Raw genomic sequence first — 20854 nt, forward strand, 5'->3', positions numbered from 1 at the left:
AAAGCAAGAAAAGCGAAGAAAAGAAGAATATCTCAGTCGAAGCGCCGCTGTTGAAGCTCCAGCTCCTCCTGGAGAAGGATGTCGAGGCCAGAGCGGAGCAGAGTAGGCCAGGGTGAGAATCGCGAGCTTGCCGTTATAATCGTGGTCGTCGGCCGGCGCAAGTGACTGCCGCGGCAAGTACGCGAGCGAAGCGGAGATGTTGTCGAGCGAAGCTTGAATTCGAGGGAGTGTGGCCGGCGTCCTCAGCTTGTTGGCGTGCTGATGGAGGTGCTGATGGCCTTCCGCCGGAGGTGTTGAGAGCCAGGCGGAGATGTCGTGGTGCTAGAGATCGACTGACCGTAGTGCGTGCTTGAGCCCGAGAGTAGGAGGTCTGCGGCTCCTGCAGGCACTTTCAGCATGTCTTCATGCCGTCGTTGTCGTCGAAGTCCAGCGCAAGACGTCGTGATGCTGCTCTTCCCCCACCCCATCCATCCAGCTCAAGTTTGAGCCCACCCCCAGCTCAAGCATCCACGCACAAGTGTCTTCCAGAGAAGTCATCAAGTACGCTTCCGCTCAACCCCCAAGAAAACAACCGCAACCACACGCACATACCAGAAACCAAGCCGCCCCACAAGAGACAATCGCATCATGCCGCGATGGACTCGTCGAAGAAGCGAAACTCTGCGCTGTGATTTGTGTACGAGCATCGGGTCGATGGGGAGTTCCTCGTGGGGTGCCTCTTCTTCTTCTGTGCGTGGGCGGGGAGTGTCGAGGGCGTGCGGGCGTGCGCTGTTGCTGGATGGGTGGATGGGAGGGTGTAAGGGTGGTGCGTTGACGCTGTTCTGTTTCGTCCCGCTGGGCTGGGCTGGAGGGCCGAAGCAAGGGGTGGAGGTGCCTATTTCGACTTCAGTGATGAGGTCTTCCTTTTCAACGCGGCTTTTGCGTACCTTCTGATGGTATTGATGAGGTTTGAAGCCTTCCTGAGGCCGGACGAGATGGAGCCAGAGTGTTGAAAAATGCAGATGACAGCCCGATGAGGGGAACAGCAGCTTTAGCCGACCGAGCTCGGCGGGGATCAGGTAATCGGCGGTGGCGGCGGCGAAGAATATGAGGAAGCGGCGAGCAGGTCAAGAGGGAGGTCTGCTCGCTGTCGTCGTCGCTGCGGCTGTTGATGAGGAAGCCGCGATGGCCGGAGTGAAGCCCAAGTGAAGTGAACCCAAGCCCTTGTTGGTGGCAAATTGGCGGTGCTGCTCCTCATTGCGATGCCGCGTACTGAAAGCCCCATCGGAGCGAGCGCTGAATCGTATGAAGCCGCTGCTACGAGCTCGCGCGCTCATCGTCGCTGTCGCCGCTGGTGGAGAGGGCGGTGGAGGGCGGCGGTGGCGAAACCTGCCCCGGCGGAAGCGGGAGCCTGCTGAAGTCGATGATCGCGAGGCTGTTGAAGCAGTGCGTGAAGGCGAAGTGAGGAGGTGTGGTTATGGTGTCCTCGTCGCTGGCTGAGCCCGGCATCCGCCCCTTGTCTGCCCCAGCAGTGAGGTTGTCAGGTTGTTCTTATCAGCCTCCCGCCTCTTCTGCTCCTCCTCCGCATCATCAAGCGCACCGCCGTCATCGCATCGCCATATTGTTGTGAGGGAGGAAGTCGGCATAAAGCGCCCGGTCGGCGGAAAAGCGGAGGTACGGTGCTACTTCTGCCTCTGCCCTCGATGTCAGCGGCGCCCTCCCCGTCCCCCAATCACTACTACCCTCACTGGGCTTCACCGGGGGAGGGAGCACTCACTGCTCTGGCCATCCTCGTCTTCATCCCTGCTGTACTGCCATTGTCAGGCTGCTGTCGAGGTGAGAAGAAGCGGGCTTCAGCGTCGGCTTGGGCTTCAATCGAGTGAGGCTTGGCGTCGCCGCCTCCCCCCTCCGCCCTTGGCTATGATACCGCTGCTACTGTCCCCCTCGGCGCTTCAGGAGCTGGGCGACAGACTCCTCGTGCTCTTGTCGTCGCTGTGTGTGTAGGGTGAGGCTACAACGCCCGCAAGAGCATCACCGAGCCTGCTGCGCTTCCTCTTCCACCTCACGGCATCGTAGGACTGCGCAGCGTATGCGAAGGGTGTAGGGAGGATGATGAGGAGCTCCGCTGCTGTTTGCAGGGTTGCAAGGGTGGCGGGACGGTGTTGTGCAGTGGTAGGCGTGGGTGGAGGACAGTGACCGCCAGCGCGAGCGGAAGAGCTGCGGATTGCCAAGAGGGGACTAAACTTTGCTCTGACCTCACCTGTTCGCTGCTGCTGCGGTGCGGGCGGTGGTTGCGAGAACAGCGGAGGTCTACGGGGGCTCATGGGGCTCGATGGGTGTGGTTGGAGGCTCGTCCGAGCATCTAGGATGTTCTATGGTACGGCTGGTGGCTACTGAAGGCCCAAGTGCCCGCATGGAGAGCCGGCGAGTGAACAGGGCTGTGGGCACGGCGGCACTGCAACGAGAGCCTGGCACAAGAACCACAACGAACCAGCAACTTAGAGTCCTGAAGCTGGACAAGAAGACGCAGAGCATTGTACATTCCACCTCGAGACATCTATGCAACGACCTCACCCAGAATAGGCAACGACGTGTGCATCCAGCGGCCATGAAGCAGAGCAGGCCGGACAGCAGTGGCGGCTCGGAAGAAGCAGTAGCTCAGCGCCTTGCCGCGGGAACATCGCAAGTACATCAGGATGGCCCTGGAATAATCAAACGTACACATCGGCAGTCCAACGACAACATCGCCATAAGCACCGGAGTGAATCGAGAGTAGAACCATCTCCAACTCAAACCAATCCCTCCACCGCCCTAAAATCCACCCAGCACACTCAGTGCCCTTTCACTCAAAGCTCCTCTGCTCAGAGACGTTCCAAGTGGGCATCACGAGCTACTCGCCACTGCCTTCCTGCCTACTCTACTTGCCAAACCGCATCATCTGATCCAAAGCTACCACGCCACTTCAGCAATCGTGGAGGAGCGCAAGGTACTATACCTACGATTCCCCTCTTCCCAGTCTCTCGGCTTAGAAATCGTTGAAGTTACGTCTTCCTCAAACGAAGAGACAGGGTCGAGTCGGGGCAGCAGAGTCAGTCATCAGCTGACCGACTGCGTCGGGTCTGCGCAGTAGAAGTGCGGGACAGCAGTGCTCTGGCGGTCAGTCCCGTCTGTTTGCCGTTCGAAAACGGCCTTGGAAAGCTCATCTTGGCAGCGTCTGCTTCTTGGAGTTGCAGGCAGGTGTTGCGTCTTCCGCTTTCTTTTTAGAAGATGCTGGACGATGCTGAGAAGCTCTACGGGAGAAGAGAGGATGGACGATAGTTGGGGTGGGAAGGGACGAGAATGCGGCGGTCTTTGATGACTTTGGTTCTGGAAAGGCCGGCGATGGAGAGAGCGTTCTTGCTTGTTCGGTCCTTTGCTTATATATTCAACAGCATTTTGTTGCCTGATGTGTTGGCGGTACATGTATAACTTTGATGTCTTCTCTGAATATGAATAGAAACCATCATCTCGTCCCACCTCCGCTGTTCGCCCGCCCACACTCTCCACCCCACCAATGTTTTATGTGTCAACTAGTCCCATGGTTTGTACGATAAACAGCCCTCGCGTTCTCCACGTCAGCCAGCTTGGGCCTCGTTCCCTCTCGCGCGGAAGCCTCACGACATTGTGTGAGCTCACACCCTTGACCCTTCTCTTCTCGCCCAATATGCCGACGAGAGAGGTTGCAGTGCAGCGTCACCACCGCTCGATCTCACTCGGCTCGGCGAGCGCCTCTAACATCCTCGCTCTGCGACTGCCGCTAGCGATTCTTCATAGCTTGGAGCGTGCGGTGAATACGACTCGCATCACAGTCTGCCTCTCGCGGTACATCTGCTTGGGAATGTATGGCTCAGCGAGGCGGTGACTACTTCTACAAGCCACGCTCTGTGCCTCCGGCGCTCTTACTATCCGGTCTCACACCGCTCAGCAACGGCTACACAACCCACGTCCCCTGCCTCCATCCTGCTCTTCAACGACTACATCTCTTCCGTCTATGGCTCCCCACGCTTGACCTCGCACGGTTCGGAGCGGTCGTTGATCCGTTCTACCTGCGCCTGCTGCGTCTAACGAGGTCCCAAAAGCCTTCAGACTGGTTTCGCGACACGACGAAGCTGTCTACGGGACACGCCTGGACATCGGCGCCGCTAGAGCTACCGGACTGGCCTCGGGTCCCCTCATGTTATATGGTTCGCTGACTACGTAACCGCGCACTCACTCCTCCCCGGCTGCTGCGTGCTCCATGGTATGGTACATTGCCACTGCTACTCGCTCAACTTCAGCGGTGCTGACATGGTACTGCAGCAGCGCTGATAGCAACTGACTATGAATGTTAACCTGCATTGCGGCATATGACGCGCCGAATTGTCAGAGCAGTATTGGGGTAGATCTTCGGCTGGTTTCAACCGCTGTTGTAGTCGTTAGAGGAGGTCTGGTATAGCCGTGGTCTGCGTCTCCGCATGATACGTGGCCTGTTTGATGGTCGCAGTGTCGGAGATCAAGGTGGCAGAGCCCCAGCTTTGGTTCGAGGCGTTATTCGCTCGTTCTGTCGTCGACGGGGCAAAAGAGAGCCGTCGGGAACGAGACAGGCAGGAGAGGTTGCTTAATACTCCTACGCAGTGTTGCAAAGCAGTAGTGTTGTGAGGAGATTTGAAGGCCACGTTCAGATGAAGATGGGTAATTCAAGGAATTTGATCTCAAATTTCACCTGAACCGCAGCTTAATGCTGGATTCGTTGGCTACTTCGAGTTTGTTTCAACAACCATTGTCTTGCCGCCAGCCGGTGTTTAGCTGAGGATAGGGGAATACGTACGTTAACACCTTTCACATGTCGATCTTGCGATCTATGGCAGCATACGATCTTGTTCTTTGTTCAACACATGCATTACACATCCGCCAAGGAGGATCCGAGGCCGTCCTCTCGGTCGTGGATGACCCCAATCATCGATTAGTCTTATACATGACTTTCCTGTGCCGGTGTCATGGTCGTACGTATCCCATGTAAGGTCTAGAGGAAAAGGCGGACATTGCGCCGCGTGGCTCTAAGATTGATCTGCGCAAGACATGTATGGATGAAGCCATCCCATTCGAATCACCCTATCACCAACGATGGAGCGGAACTGGCACAGCTGCGTGTCATCTCTTGAAGAGTATTGGGCGACGACATCATGCTTTGCGGATGGTAGTACTGGATCGTTGAAGCATAGCATCAGTTACAATCATCCGGGTCACGACTAGGCATCACTAGGGCTGTGTGTACCTTGGATGGAGGGTGAATTGGAGGCACCGGCGACGACGAGATCAGCATCACGCCATCGCATCTACAGACATCAACACATCCAAGCCGTGAGCGGTAGCAAACCGGCGTCGTTGTTAGCAAGCATCATTCCACCTCCAATACGGGAGCACATCAGCATCGCTATGAGCTGACCGAGAGCGTCTTGGACGGGTCTATTGTCTGGAAGAACTTATTGGCGAACATGGCGTTGAGAGCAGGAGCCCGATCAAGCGCAGCGCAGTCTTGAGGAACAAACCAACGTGCAAAGGGACAGGCGGTAGCAGAGAGACATTCCGACTGAAAACCCTGTTCGTCCTCCTCGTCATGGTGCTGCTGCATGATTGTCGTGAGGAGGGCGATGCGGTCTCCTTCGGCGGTGTCGCGATTGATTGCCTCTTCGCCCGCTGTACTGCCGGCATCGCTCTCACCCTGCTCGAGACGCCCTTCAACTGCGCTCGCCTCTGCCTCTAGATCCTCATCGCCTTCCATCGCTTCCCCGGCCAGGCGCAAGACTCCAACCATCCACAGCCAGGCGCAAGACTCCAGCTATCCACAGCCAGAAGTCGACGTACGTGTCTCGGTCGTCTTCGTCTTCGTAGTGGCTCTCCATTATGTAGAGCAGGATGCGGGTGCGAGCGGCTGGGAGCAGTTCTCCGGATCCGTTGAAAGACATCTATGGAGGCTGAAGTCAGCATGCCATCTGTTTGGCTGGAGGAGAAGAGATCGGCAGGCATACCGTGCTTACTCTCGGCGATGGTAGATATGGAGGCTGCAGAGAAGGGCGTTTTGGCAGGGAAAGGGCGGCGATGAAAAGGCACTCAGTGTCGAAAGGAGTACTTTGGAAGGTGACGATAGCAGCTACGCCTATGTTGATGCAGGAGAGGCTTGACCAAGTACCGTCTGTTGCGGTTTAAGATATGTTGGTAATGTGCAGAGTATTCGTGTTCGGTACGAGGTCTCTTCATAGGAGGTAGGAGGCCCAAGGTTGGGAAGTCTGGACGTGGCCAAGTCGAATGCGATGACGGCAAGAAGGAGAGCTTGCCGCATTCGGAAGGAGGACCAGCTGAGCCTACATGTAGAAGCTCTCGCATTATCGCACCATCGAGAAACAAGACGGCACGATCGTGGGCGAGAGTCCAAATAGGCGACAGAAGAACTGATCGACGAGGGAGCCTGAGGAACAGCATCCCTCTCCCGGGCACGCTGTCAACAACGGACGAAAGCGATGTGGCCAACAAACCTCAAAGCCGCCCCTTCAGCAACCTATTGTCAACAGTGTTCTCGCTCCGACTAGCCTTTCAGCCTGTCCTCACGCCCAAGCAAAAATCACCTCAGGACAAGTTAATGCTGAAAAAAATAAGCACCGTTGGGCAAGCGGCAAGCAGACCTCGATCGCTGCCACAAACTCACTTCCCAGACAGAACGGTTCAGGCAAGACGTTAGAATTATGGAAGTTGAATGATGGGTTGAGGTCAATTGGACAAACAGCATGAGTTACGATCAATATGCTCGACACATTTAGGAGCCCGCAATGCGGTAGATTGAACCAAAACGTGGCTCTGCGCAGGGTGACGCCGGACCTTTGCCATTCCACAAGAACACCATCCTGCATTGGCTCTATCACGGAGCCAGTCCGCACCGCAGAGCCCGCATATCGCGCGTCCGTCTATCGATGTGCGTTCAACGGATGCGCCTTCCCGAGCTCTTACCAGCGCAGCTCTCCAGGTATGGATTCACTTGGAACATCAAGCTCGCAGCTACTCGGCAGTGTTGTGAGGCATATCTTCGTTGGCTTGCTCTGGTGCGGACTGCAGACGTCGTTCTGCCGCCACGCTCAGCGTTCCTCATTACGTGCCGTCGCTCATTGTATGCTTCCGTGACTATCAGTACGTCCATGAATTGCGCAAAAAAGCCACCGAACAACGCCAGCGCTCGCTGACCTTTCGGCGAAGAGGAGCGAGAGCGGAGCATCAGGGATAGATGCCAGCAGCATTCCGCGGGCTGCCATTGCCCTGCTCTGGCGACTGTTCCCCATCGCCTCGATATGCTTTGATTCGATTCATTTGGCGCAGACTGAAAGGCGCTTCTGCATTCTAATGACTTGTCGCCCCAGCGCATCGATATTCATTCCCCTTGTTAGTGCTTTTCTCTTGCGCAGTCCGACCGTTGCATTTCAACTCCAAACGGTCTTCAATGTGGCCTGTGCGGAGCCGGCTTTAGGCATGAGCTCGCGCGTAAGCGGCTCGTTGAGGGAGAGGGGGACGAGGAGGAGAAGGAGGAGGGAAGCGCAGTGGCGGAGAATGCTACTGTTGATCTTTCCGAACAGCATGGCCCGTTCGCCGTCGCTGCGAATCCGCCGTCGGGTGCGCCGCGGTGGCCAGGAGTCATGTCTCTCGCTTGAAGCGTCAAACGTCCTGCTGCAGCCTGGCATCGATCGGTCGTGGTAGCCAGGGATGTAGCGCTGTCGCAATACTGCTTTGTTTGCTAATAATTCGTTGCAGAGTAAGCGACAAGCGCTGCTTTGCAGCGAGGAGCGGTCGTGCGGCGCGGCGAAGCCAATTCCCATGGTGCTTGGAGGATCGCTTCAGATAGAAGGTAGCTGGTCTGGAGATAAGCGTGAGCGATGGGTTCTCGAGCGCAGAGGAAGGTGTCTGTGTCCACGTCAGTGAGGCAAAAGTGGACGGTGAGCCACTGCGCGCCGTCGCAGAGGTACATTCAATGGAGTGTATCAGTGTTCGGAGGCTCGAACGTATGCCGTGACGCTGTGGACGTTTATTCGATCCATGCCGTCGCCCGGCGTGGTCGATCAGCTGCTCGCCTTCCCTAGCCTCCCAGACCGTGCAGGATATCCCCTTTATCACCTCTTTGCGCCCATGCCGTGGTCCGTTGGGTGAGAAAAGTAGCTTCATGCAATCGCCCTTCGGTTAAATGCTCAATCGTGGCTGCGAACAATGGCCCTCTAGGAATCGCCGACCAGGGGGCGATACCGTGCTCTAGATCCATGGCGTAGTGAAGTACACGCCGAAGGGAGTCCTGTGAGATCAAGTTGTTGCTGCTACCACCGCAGGGACGACTCGTGCCTTCCGCAAGGGTTTTCGTTCATTTTTAACATGCTGGCCTGGACGGGGTTCAGCGGGCCCGAGGTTGCCGTCTTGGGTTTGGAAGGAGGAGTGCTTAGTATCTAGATGGCGTGATGTGGGTGGCGGAGACAAGGGAGCAGGCGCTGATGCGGTGTATCGATGATGATAGATAGCCTCAATATGCGAGCACATGGTGTGTTCAACCGAATAGTCGCAGTGTGTAGTCTTGCGAAATGTGTACGACGCAGCACCAGGTGTTCCTCGGCGGAGGTGTAATGCATGTGTTATATACTTAATTAAACTTGTTGCTTCCATAGATCAACCGATCGACGGATTGAAAGGTGCAAACGTACGTATTAATCAGCTGGCACCGGCAGTGGCAATGACAATATGAAACAAGCTCGAAGTAGCCAATGAATTTAGCTCCATAGCTACAGTCCAGGTGAAAATGGCAGATCAAATTGATTGAAGTAGCTCGTCAATTCTAGCAGTAGCTGGGGTTTGGGTGAAACATTACATCTTCTTTTTTTTGCTTCAGTCTTGGCTGAACCAGGGTTCGAGCACGTGGTGAATCGTTCTTTTGCATTAGCAGTATCTCAACACCCTCCCCGTTATCGCTTGCAAAATTCTGCTGCACTGTCCTACCCTCCCCCTGATACAACCGTTTTTCCGTTCCATACAGGAGCTACAATCTGCTCGAGCATCCACGACCTGCCTTCACCATCGCCCGAAGGTGAATCGCGCCTGTTGTTCTGATTTCGGCCCGCCTCGCTCTCGAGCTAAGCTGTAGAACGAGCGTAGCACGAGGGCGCAGGAAGTATGCATGGGCGTCATGTATTACGTATGGCATCGAAGCAGATCAATTATCAATTCATGCGTGATGGGGGCAAATGTGCTTACTGTAGCTACGAATCAACGGTACTATGCTTCCAAGATGGTCAAGCCGACCGTCATACCCTTTCAACCTAGCTGCATTGTTGTCCCCGGCTGCCACTCTGACGCTCTCCGCCACTTGACTCATTCCAAGCTCGCTATAGTTCTGTCACCCGGTCAAATGGTGATCCCACTCCACTCGCTCCTTTCCTTCGAACTCAACATCACCTCCACTGCAAAGCAGGCCGATTGGCGGGCAGCTTCAGCTTGCCCTCGTTCTTCTCTCACATTAATGCCTTGACCTGCTCGAAGAGCCTTGATACCGACTCTCCCCTCTCATGTGCCGAAGCCGAGAACGTTCCATGGACGACGCGGAACGTGAGGATGAATGTGATATGGTCGTAGCCGTCGTCCGTCCCGGGCTGGTCGGACAGCAATACCTCCATGTTGCGAATCAAGTGGAAGCGGCCATCGAGCTGATCCATCACGGAAAGGACTTTCTCGAGCGTGAAGCGAGGCCACATGTGTGCTTTGCCCCCGCGCCTCTTTGGAAGATCCCGGTATCCGATACGAAAGTAGTTGTCGCGATAGTAGGAGTCGCGCAACTGCTGACGGATTGTACGGCACACTGAGAGCAGAGCTGGCTCACGCATACGAGTGGTGTAGACGCCATCGATCACCTCGGGACGAATAATGGCGCGGTGTGGAACGACCATGTCGAAGATTTTGTTCTGGAGCTCGGCTGGGAGAGCGAGAAGGTAGCACTTGGACGACGGGCTGTCTGTTGCGGCATCGATTTCGGTGGTGGTGTTGCGCTCGATTGCTTCCACATTGTCGCTTGTGGCGATGGACGCCATGTTCGATCTTCCGCTGGGTTCTTGAGAAGCGATGATGCTCGGGGACGTTAGAAGCAGGTGAAACTTGGTCAGGGTACTATAGCGATTGGGGTTCTCGGTCGCTTGAGGTCGAGATGTTTTCTGTCGAGCTGGGTGTGATGTTAGGTGTTGCGAACGCCGAGTTTGAAGGATGTCGTAAGGTCACAAGCTTGAGGGTCGAGCAAGGATTTAAAGTAGCTTCAAGCATGTGAAGAGATCAACAAAGGCAAGTTGACGTCATGTTCGATCCGAGAATTCACGCGAAAGATCAGATCGCCTCTAAGCTGGAATACATCGGTAAGGACGTCGAGCTGATATATCCATTCCACATTTGACCTGATCCTGCTAACGCAGTATCTGCTGCCCGTGGCCGGCTCTAAAGCTGCAGCCTACTCCATCAGGATTACATGTGCGAGCGCAACAGAGGAATCTATCATTCGGTTCAAATAATGACTGGAAACGACGGCATCTGGAAGAAATAACGTCTGCGCGAACGCATAAGCAATCTCAAGCGATTGAAGAGACCTCCAACTGACTGGACATGAGTATCTCGCCGCTGTCTGTGCCTCCTCCGCTGAGAAGAAGACAGCCAGCGGTGGCAAGAAGGACTAAGGCGAGCTCGTGCATAAGCATGCCTGGAGCAGCACGAGGCATCAAGTCTGCAGACTCAAGGGTCGTCCGTGCCTGGATCACCGGACAGCGACAAACGCCATAGGAGATGTCGAAAGATCGAGCTTTCATGACGCCGACGGGCTGCATTGAATTTCTCTCACTGCGTTCTTCCACCCATCGGGCAGCAGCAACTCCTCAAGCCGCGAGAATAACTGGTGCAATGTTTGGAACCCTCTTGAGCCAGGCCGAGCGGAGCCAACTGAGACGTTCTCATCTTCGCTTCAATGACACCTGCAGGTGTGAGCAGCTTGGGATGACAGCAAGACTCCCGTGTTGTCACACTCCAGGAATACCGCATCCCCTCTCACGATCCTATTGTCAGTAATAATACAAACGCGGGATGCAGGTGCAGGCCTCAATATACAGGTGTGTCGAAGGGTATATTTTCCAGGGTGTCTGCCGACTGCAAGAAAGCATAAAAAATACATGACTGGTAGCTGCTATGGAAGCGGCGGTGGCGTTGACGAGCGCAGCGTGGAAGCTGGCGTGGTCGCATAGGCGGGGGATGAGCCAGACGACATGTCCTTGATCACCTGGAAATTGGCCTGGGCCACTTGCGATGACAGCGATGACGGAGATGAGCACGACGCCGACGCGGGAGAAAGGCTTGGAAGGAGGCATGGAATGCGATAGCCTTCACAGCACCACTTAAATGCTACAGTCAACGATGTTCGAGACAGTCTCATGCACGGGACCTGTCTCGCCCGTCCTGCACATATGGGTGTGCTTGCCAAAGAGTAGAGAGTACTGACACCTCTATTAAAACATCTTGAGACTGTACTGACGTCGATCGTGCTGCTAGCCCTGCTTTTTATGGCAGCTGAAGCTGTTTGTTGGCTTGAGTGGAAGCAAACATCGAGCAACACATGCACTGGACCCGACCCAGATCCTCATCCGGAGGCCGTTGACGTAGATACAGGCCCAGCAGCGAAGAATGTTGTCCCATTTCTAGCCACGAAGCGGGAGCTTGGCCGATGCCAACCCCCGAATAATATCCTACCCGGGGCCTGGTTGCAACTTGCAACGAAATACAGTCCACTGCCGGCATGAAGCAGTAGAACTGGCTACCCACGACCTCCCCTCATCTGCCCTGATACACCCAGACCTCAGGATACACGCCGCACACACCTTTCAGAAGCGGCGACAGGCGGCTATAGATGGAAAGCTGCTTGCATTCATAAGGAGGTCGCAACGTTCGTGGCGATCCCCCTACTTGCAGCCGATGCAATTAGCAGCTGCACTCCGAATTCATGGCCTTCCCGCCAGTGCTTTCGTTCTCTCTTTCAGTGCAAGAACTCACCAGCGAGTAGCTCCTGGCGGCCTGGCAGGTCATCCGCATCACCACAAGGTGGCCTTCAAGGTGTTCTCCGTCGTGTGATGGTAAGGGCGCTTTGCTGGCGCGCAGAACAGATAGGTAAAAGAAGAAGGAGGAAGAAATGGCTAAAGCAGCTTAGAAGTGAGATGCGGCGAAACTGAAATCTTGATACGTCATCGTTGCTATCTAGAAATGTGTGCAATCAGTAAAGCAGGCATTGCGAGCGAAGTTAATGCTGCCATTCCTCCTGCTGCCTCGGTGCCTGCATATCGGCCGCCCCATCCCACCGTCGCCCCATCCATCATGCAAGGCCCAAAGCGTTGATCTGAACTTTCCCTTCCTGCCGGCTTGCCATGGAGAAGGACAAGCAGCCTTGTTCACGGCACGCACGCGACCGCGGTGTAGTACGAGCACTAGAGCGGATGAGAAGTTGTGCTGGTCGTATCCAGAGGTCGCGGAACGTCTGGAGTACGGCCAAGAGATTTCGTTAATCAATAGAGGAAAAGAAGGGGAGGCAGAAGGTGAGGGGGTGTTTTGACGCCGGCTGTGTAGGAGGAGGGCGGGGCGATCCGTAGGCATTGGCTTGCTCACATGACCTCTGTTGTGGTGTTTTTTGATTGCACTGATTTGAATTGGATCCTTGGCAGAAGCTGTGGCGCGGAGAGGTCGATTGCAGCGAACAGATGGGATGAAGCAGGGAGAGCTTCGCAGGGACAGTAGCGCTCGATAGCAGATGCTGTTGTCTGCGGCTCAAGGGGGAACGCCTCCTGTCACCCATTTCCCCCGTTTCTCACTGTTCAAGCGTCATTTTGAATCCGTGCCAACGCTGGGTGGAGGCAGCGGCGCGTGAGCATGGCTTCTTCACTGGTTGCACGTGCCAGTGCGACGAGCTACAGGACATGTATGAACGCGCAAAACAAGAGTTCGAAGAAGAAGCAGACAGGGATCAAGTTTGAACGTGGACAAGAATTGGAGTTGGAGCAGAACATTGAACGAATGCAAATCCATCTGGAATGTACGCCTTCGGCCCGAACAACACCGGTGTAAGAACGATGCAGACGGTCTCCTGTACGCGTCTTTCGACTTGATCTAAGCTCCTGCCAAAGAAGCTATGTCACAACCTTTGCTTGCCGGCCAACCCGAAGGCCAGCCAACGTGCCTGATGTGCCTGTCAAACTATTGATCTTCAGCATTGACAGCCACACTAGAGAGAAGAAGTGGGAATTGAGGACGGTGAGAAATTCTTTATAGCACGTACTCCTCGCCTAGAGATTAGCGTGATGTGACGAGCACAAGCGTCCAGTGGTCTACGCGCCAGGAGGAAGAACTCGGCTGGGAGACACATAAGAGGCGGGATGTTTCGGGTCCAGGTGTTGCAGTACCAAAGTCCACGTCGCGGTTGCTCGAGAGCGCATGACCAAGAAGACTCAATTGGGCAAGATCGAGCTTGCATCGATTCGCGAAAGATGGTGGCTGTCTTCCTCCTGTCTTCCTACCAGACGCGTCGCTGGGCCTGGTGGCACAACAACATCACGACGTCAATGCGAAGAAGTTGACCACTGGCAAAGACAGAAAGGTCTGCACGAACATAGGGCAAGGTGGGAGAGGGCACGTTGAAGAGGCTGGAGATGGGAGATTCTTCTCCAGAGCCCTGCCAATGGCAAAGACAATGATGAAAAAACAGTCGAGCGCCCATTGCTCATCGGGTAAAACCAAAAAGTATGCCGTAGTGCCCAGTCGGAGAGGACACATCTGACTGTAAGAACAAATCAGAGGACAACCGACTGCTTGATCTCGGTGCCCACGACAGAAATGAGGAGGAAAAACCACCCTGCTGCTGCCATGCCATGCCACGCCGGGCTGAAGGAAAAAGAAGAGAACATTCCCAGCGCAAGAGGCAGATTTTATAGGCCTTTGAACGCCCGTGAACGCCAGCGTGATACCATATGTACTAGCGTGAGAGGGACAACACACCTGCAAAAGTGGACGGACCCACGTGATTGCCATCCTTTTGGCACGCTCGATCTGGGCTGAGCAGGCCAGTAGCGCGTGTGATCTTGACGAAGACTTCTGCCTGGAGCTCCTTGGTTGTTAGCGCGCGGCGGTTGGGGGTGTGGGAAGTCTGGAGCCAGGGACGAGGGATGGTCTGAAGCAACAAGCATCGCATTGTACGGACAGTAACACACTTGAGCCTCTTTCGCTGTTATACTCGACCCGCCGTTGCATGGACGATCGTTCGCTATCGCTTTCCACTGCAGTCTCTTGCCCCAAAGTCCAGTATAACACCTCGTCCGCCTCCGCCAACTCCCCGTCCCGAGGCGCTTAGCCAGCTAATCACGCTCGCATTAGAACCACGTTCGTTGCCACCGTCAGCTGTGCTTTGGAACGACTCGCCTTCGACTTTGGCGAGCGAAAAACGAACGACCAGAGCCCCACCGGAGTTCTCGAGCGAATTATCGAGCGAAGAACGCCATACAATATGAACCAAGACGCGAAGGAGGTGGAGGATTCGAACGGAGGTCAGCCGCTTCGAGGTGGAGCAGCTCAGAGGTCAGCAGCTTAGAAATGCAGACGAGCAATATGAGTATCGAAGACACCGAACATCTACTTGCGGCTATGCCTTGAACCAATAACGATCCCAATCGTCGACAACACCCCTTTTGAGTCTCGGTGCAGCGCAGTCATGCAAAGGAGTTGGACAACTTGGGCCGAAGTGCAGCGGATTGGGTTAATGCGCCACCCGCAGAGCGCCAACCCTACAGCAACTCGAGCATCCAACCCTCCAAATTCCACCGCAGGCTTTGTCTAGACATTACAGTGTTCCTCGCTGCCCGGTCTCCTCCTCCTGTAGGCATCTCGATCGTAAGATGTCAGCCCAGCCAGCTCCAAGTGAGCGATCTGGTGGCAACCTGAGCAAACCACTGCAGCACACGAACGAACGGGTACGGCTGATCTGACCGGTGGCGGAGGATGCATCAGCGTAAGCAGCAGCGGAATAATGAGCATGAAGAGAGCTGCAGCTCGGCGGGGATTTGCGGAACTGTTCGTATAACTCTACATATCACGACGGGCATCAGCTGACGATTCTCTTTTTAAAGCGGGCTGCGGCTCTCGACATTGTCACAATGATCCAGCACAACAGCGAGACGCAGCCTGCAACGTCTCCTCATATCTCCCACTCCACCTCCTGCCATGGCTGCCGGCGAATATTAGCCGGTCACGACATCCAGATCTTCTCGACCACGCGAACCTCGTACGCCTTCATTCCGCAGAGGCAGGCCACCGGAAGCTTGACGGTCAGCTTCTCCTCGAGAGCTGGAGACCCCGCCCGGGGATTGAGCATCCGGATGCGCAACTTGGATGTCAAGGCTTGGACGAGGTGATGCGCCAGAGGCGCGGCGTCAGACACAACGGCGAGAAGAGACACAACCCCAGACAACCGCGAGGATACCGCTCCAGGCCCCCACCTGGAGGCCACCTCGAGCAAGCATGGCGCCGGAGTCCTTCGATCCCCCGGTCGACGACGCCGGGGCGAAGGAGGACTGGCAGGACCCACGTTCTGCGACTCACGACCTGGAGAATACGGCCGATAAACAACAGTGAACACCGATGATAACCAAGCCCGTTGGCGGGCGGAAGAGCTTGGGAACATTGAGATCAGGGCCTGCAGGCGCTTGCGAGCAGTGCGAGTTTTGGTGATGCTTCCACAACGCCAAGAGGATTTTGTCTTGCGGCGCGACTTGTAGACATCTCGAGCCTGCTGGTGGAGGTGAGAGTGGGCTTCTTGAGTGGACAGATGCGGTGGCGAGAGAGTTCATATCCAGGTACATTAGCTACATCAATACCCTTGCACGGAATGCCTCCCGAGCCATCATACTCGTCCGATCCCGCCGCGCAGTCCGTCCCCTGCATCGTTCTACATCTCCCTTGAAGACCTTGAAGCTCTCACATCCCGCCATCCCGCTACTCGCAGATGTCGCTGACTGCACGGTGCTGTCCGCCAGTTCCACCCGCAGCAGGAAGCCTCGCTGACGCTCTGCTGCCGAAGCGGCGACGGGGAGCTTCAACTCATGGTGGCTGCGACATGTACTCTCACCGACGAAAGCCCCGCTCTTTTCTCACCACGTTCTGAATACTGCCTCACGTGCTTTGCCGCGGCGAGACTGATTGCCGAATGCTGTCAACAGTGTGGTTGCGAGAACGGCCCATCTTGTCCGTCGACGGTTCTCTATGGTGTGGCTTTCAATGTTCGGATCCTGCGTTATGGGAGGTAGAGGCGTTGCGGCGATACGTAGCTCGTCCAAAATTGCCGGTGGCGACAGCTCTTCCTTGGGCAGGACTGTGTTGCTCTCGCCATTGATTGCCGGTTTTGGCAGTGGATTCTCAAATTGCCTGGGAAGTCGCTAAAACGGCGTGCTGATGGCGAAGTGCCTAAAGCCTAGAACGCCTTCTGCGGCCGTCTCGTCGATGCGCGCGGGTGCCGAGCAAAGCGGCAATGTTCTTTGTCTTCCACCTGACTATCCGTCCCCCGATCCGTCCCCCGGAGCCTGCATTGTTTGCTGGGACCAAACAGGTCTTGCGGAAACGCTGCAGCGGTCAGTTCGTCTGGACTCAGAGTCAGTTGTACACCAGGGCCAGAATCGAAGAAGGCGGCCGGGGTTGCGGCAAGGCTTGTGTGCTTGTCCAGCACGCTGAGGGGGTCACTCTTTGAAAACGGCCCTCCGCCTGAAAGAGATGGGCCTGCTCACATGTTTCGTTCAGCAAGCAAATGCCGCTTCAAGGCAGTATCGTGTAGTGTTCCGTCGCGGCTGTTCATAGTGTGGTCCACGATGGCTCGGTGTCGATGGTTGTTTGCCTAGTGGTGCTGGTCGGGCCTTAGACGGAGGATGGTGGGCCTGCGAGCGTGCGGACCGGCCTGATCCCGTTGCGCGATCTGGATCAGCTGGGTGGCATTCGACATATCCGTATCACAATCAATGTTCCAAGCGGCTTCATCAACGGCTTGTTCTGGGACGACCATCTCCAGGATAACTGGACCACATCGCGGACACCATCGATCAGATCCGCGACCATCTTCCGCAGCTGCAGACGCTTGAGGTACATCTAGAGATTCCGAAGGTCTACAATCCTGGTCCGAACAACCTTCCTCCAGCGCAGGGTCAGGGATTTGTCGCTCCAATCGTGGTAGGAGTTACTGGTGTTTGCCGTGCGCTCCGTGACAGCGGATTTGACGGAACGGTGTACATTCGCCCCCGTGATGTCCAAGACTGCGGCGTGGTGAGCTCTTCAGCTGCCCCGTCATGTAAAGTACTTGCTGACGGTCTTCAGCGTTCTGGGATGACGTGTGGGACGACCTGCGTGTGGAGGTGCGGTGATGGAGGGAAAGCTCGTCGCTCAGGAATTTGGTCGTTGTTTGGGCTTGTTGTTGGCATACTAGATCATGAAGAAGGTTGGATGTTTACTGGGACGGAGTGGAGAGGGACATGTTGATCTTATTGAGATCTCGAGCAAGAGTGACCTGCAAACGGCTTAAGATCCATTAATTTCCCCACTCACTGCCTCTTCGCCTTCAAGCTCAAGCTTCTCCATTCCCCGAATGCCCGCCACACCGCGCGCTGTTGAGATAATCCATCAAGTGTGCCGCAGCCTATAGGAGATGGCCAAAAATTGCCCAACGTAGCATTGTCCACCTGTTGGAGCTGACACTGCTTCGTCCATTCCCTCATCGCCGCGGACTCCTGCCCAGCCAGATTGCTCCTTTCATCAACAACAGTCCTCAGCCAAGCAGCATACTCCGGCCCCGACGGAGCAGGTCGTTTGCTGCTCCTACTGGAGCAAACAATGGCATCTTTGCGCCTGGAGGACAAGCTGCTCGTCTCCATGAAGCTGGTGCCGGCATCGGCTGGCGGGAGGTTGAGCCGTCGTCGATGGACGAGAACGTGGGGATTGTGGGAGCGTAGTACAGAGGCTGTGGCGTACTCGGGATGCGGGCAAGTCTTTCTTAGGAAAGTGACGACGGTGTGGGAAGAAAATGGTCTGAAGTAGGGCAAAAACATCTTGGACGACCCCGGGGACTTTACCAACTATCTCAAACAGTCCGGCCTCTCGTTGCCTTCCATCTGCTGACATCGTCTGACCTTTTGCAACTGCACTGTCTGTCGTTTTGAGTCCGTCTTCGACTGCTGAGGGCTTGGAGAGATGTGTCGATACCGCGATCTGGTGACAGCTAGTTCACCTGATGCGAAGCCAGCCACCCCCAAGAGACCGTTGAGGCTGGCGTTTGCCTTTGGGGATCGAAGTGCGAAACCAGACGCGTTGTCGAGTTTTTGCTGTGCGGTCGCCCTAGGCCACCGTTATGGTCGACTTTGAGTAGATGGTGGAGATCCATGCGCGGATATACAATGGCTTCAAGAGGAGTTCCAGATGATCGTAGAGTGGATGCTTTCGTTCAACCGCTTGATCAACTGGAAGTATCGCGCGTGCTCTGCTGGCTCTGTCGCCACCGATCGTTTGAGTCCAAGAGCCGATCTCGTGGTTTGATCGATTGAGCCATTGCCTCTTGCTCGTGATCTCCCGGGACAGATAGACTGGAGAGACGAGTGGGCATTCTAGCGTGATGAGAGTCTCTTCAGCCGCATTGGTGTGCCTCGAGCGGATGCTGAAATCCTGAATGGAGGTACACCTGCTGGTCGCGGCCTGTGGGCAAGGAGAAGCTTTGCTTGCTCTTCTTACCATTCGGTTAGTTGGCGGTCGGGGTAGTATGGTAGCTGGTGCTGGCTTGTTGGACTCTCAACATCGAAGCCCAAAGTCCAACCCTCTCTCCCGACCTTGATGCAGCCAGGAGTAGAGGCCAAAGATCGTGCCCAAGCTTATGCTTATCAAGGGAGGCTTCAGTCACTTCTGACACTCACTCACCTCCGGTACTCTTACTCACGCTTGTACTTTTCTCATCACGCTAAGCTCTGGAGGCTTCACATATGCTACAAAAGCTGGACCGCTGCCTTTTTGCAACCTCTCTCTTTCTGCTTCATACTTTACCCCTCAGGGGGTCCCCAGCCTGGCAAGCTAGGGCACCGCGGGCACAGGCTCACACATCTCGTTGCTCCACATCAGGGTACCTGTATTGCACGCCCGCAGTGTACTCTTTGTGTCTCCCCTGCCTTGTGCGGGGATTCGGCACAATTTTTGATTTCTACCAACCCATCTTTTCATCATGTCCTCTGTCTTTGCGACAGGGTCCTGGAGAAGGGTCATCCCAAACGTTTCGTCTTGATCTCTCTGGCTCGGAGCCATTTCTTTGCATTGGGTAGCCCTTCAAGCCTGTGTTGGAGGAGGAGAGTTGCCTCGCTCGTTGGTATGACAGTTCGCATCTCTCAATGCGTTCGGAACGCGTTTGTTTGCGTCGCTTCGGGTCTTTCACATGACAGCATTGCTGCGCGTTCACGTACGCATTCATTCCCAAATGCCTATGCACACTGAACAGGCGTGTCCGATCCATTTCGCCACCTCCACCCTCTACACGCAGCGGTTTTACTGTGCGCCGCACTACGACTACAAGACTGTAAGACTATACTCCGTCCTTGTCACTCTGCGAACGACCTCAACCGCAACGTCAAGCTGAAGACTCCTCGAATACCTCGCAATGATCGTTCCCTCCTGTCACAACGTGCTCGTCCGCGGGCCGATTGTCCTTACGATATCTATACTCTGGCGTGAGGAGGGTCGTTCTCCTCATTCGCGAGACTTGATAGCTAAAGCAGACTTGAGCACAGGGGAAGACCGAAAGCGGCGTAAGCTAGTATCTCGAGGAAACATTCCGAGAGCTGATGTGGATCATAATGGCTTAGGGATGGGCGAGCATCTCAGCGCTGCCGACACAGCAATGCAGGCAAGCCGGCTCGGCGCAGGCACCTTCCACCATCCCGAGAGGCGTCCTTGGTCGCCACTCAGACTTCTTCCTCCCAGCGACAGCCGCCTACTCTCCACCGCCAGAGACCGATCATTAACCAGCGTAGCTGTGCTCTAGCACCCGCACTGCACGCTTCCTTGATGTGACGCTCTCCCGAGCCTGCGCGATTCTTGCCCTGCTGCCGTTTGTGCCAACCACACGTCCGATGTGCTGTCCTCAGTGACTCAAGCTTGATCACGAGCAAACGCTTATGCAATGACCAACTCGGAGATGCCTTCGCCACTCCATCGATGCTGGGCCAATACCCAGCTTGGTCTGATACTTGGAGAATGCTCCTAGCTACTAGCCGCTGTACAACTAGAGGGACAGAGATGAAGGTCGGTGCACATTGGCGAGTCTTCGCCAGTCCAGCCGTGCTTGACGACGCCACAGAGACTCGTGGACGGCCTGGCCCGCCGGGGCAAGAGGTATGCATGCGGCCAATCCAGACTTACCTTCCACATCCGGCGTCTACTGCGGAAGCTGTCGGCACCTCTAAAGCTCCATTGCACGGACAAATGCGTGCTAATGGCAACAACTACGTCACATGTCTACTGACGAGCAGCCACAGATCCTCCAGCAAACGCCACCAGCTGAGGGACGCCGAATTCTGCTAGCGCTGGTCGAGCGCACGTCGCTTATTGGATGAGTCGAACCTACTGGATGGTCTGATGATCACTGCAACTCAACGCAGTAAACATCATGGCGTCTGCATCAGCCTCTCCCGAGCTGAAGGGGTATGTAGGGTCCGTGCAAGCGAGCAGGGAGCCGAAAATGAAAGAGCGAGGGATCGGACAACGT

At 55.5% G+C, this 20854-nt stretch overlaps 2 protein-coding genes across 2 annotated transcripts; both read right to left on the bottom strand.

Annotated features, from left to right (window-relative positions):
• Positions 1 to 5431: 5431 nt before the first annotated feature.
• LTR77_001976 (uncharacterized protein) lies at positions 5432 to 5779 on the bottom strand (the record flags this gene model as incomplete). The annotated part of the gene is made up of 1 exon (XM_064799235.1): positions 5432 to 5779. One exon carries the CDS (start codon positions 5777 to 5779, stop codon positions 5432 to 5434), a length of 348 nt encoding a protein of 115 aa, XP_064661990.1.
• A 3633-nt stretch (positions 5780 to 9412) lies between these two features.
• Positions 9413 to 10100, bottom strand: LTR77_001977 (uncharacterized protein; the record flags this gene model as incomplete). Its single annotated transcript, XM_064799236.1, has 2 exons — positions 9413 to 9476; positions 9532 to 10100. The coding sequence occupies 2 exons, from the start codon at positions 10098 to 10100 to the stop codon at positions 9413 to 9415; spliced, it is 633 nt and encodes a 210-aa protein (XP_064661991.1).
• Between the last annotated feature and the right edge of the window lie 10754 nt (positions 10101 to 20854).

Source organism: Saxophila tyrrhenica (assembly GCF_035928015.1).
Source record: "Saxophila tyrrhenica strain CCFEE 5935 chromosome Unknown scaffold_3, whole genome shotgun sequence".
NCBI lineage: Eukaryota > Fungi > Ascomycota > Dothideomycetes > Mycosphaerellales > Extremaceae > Saxophila > Saxophila tyrrhenica.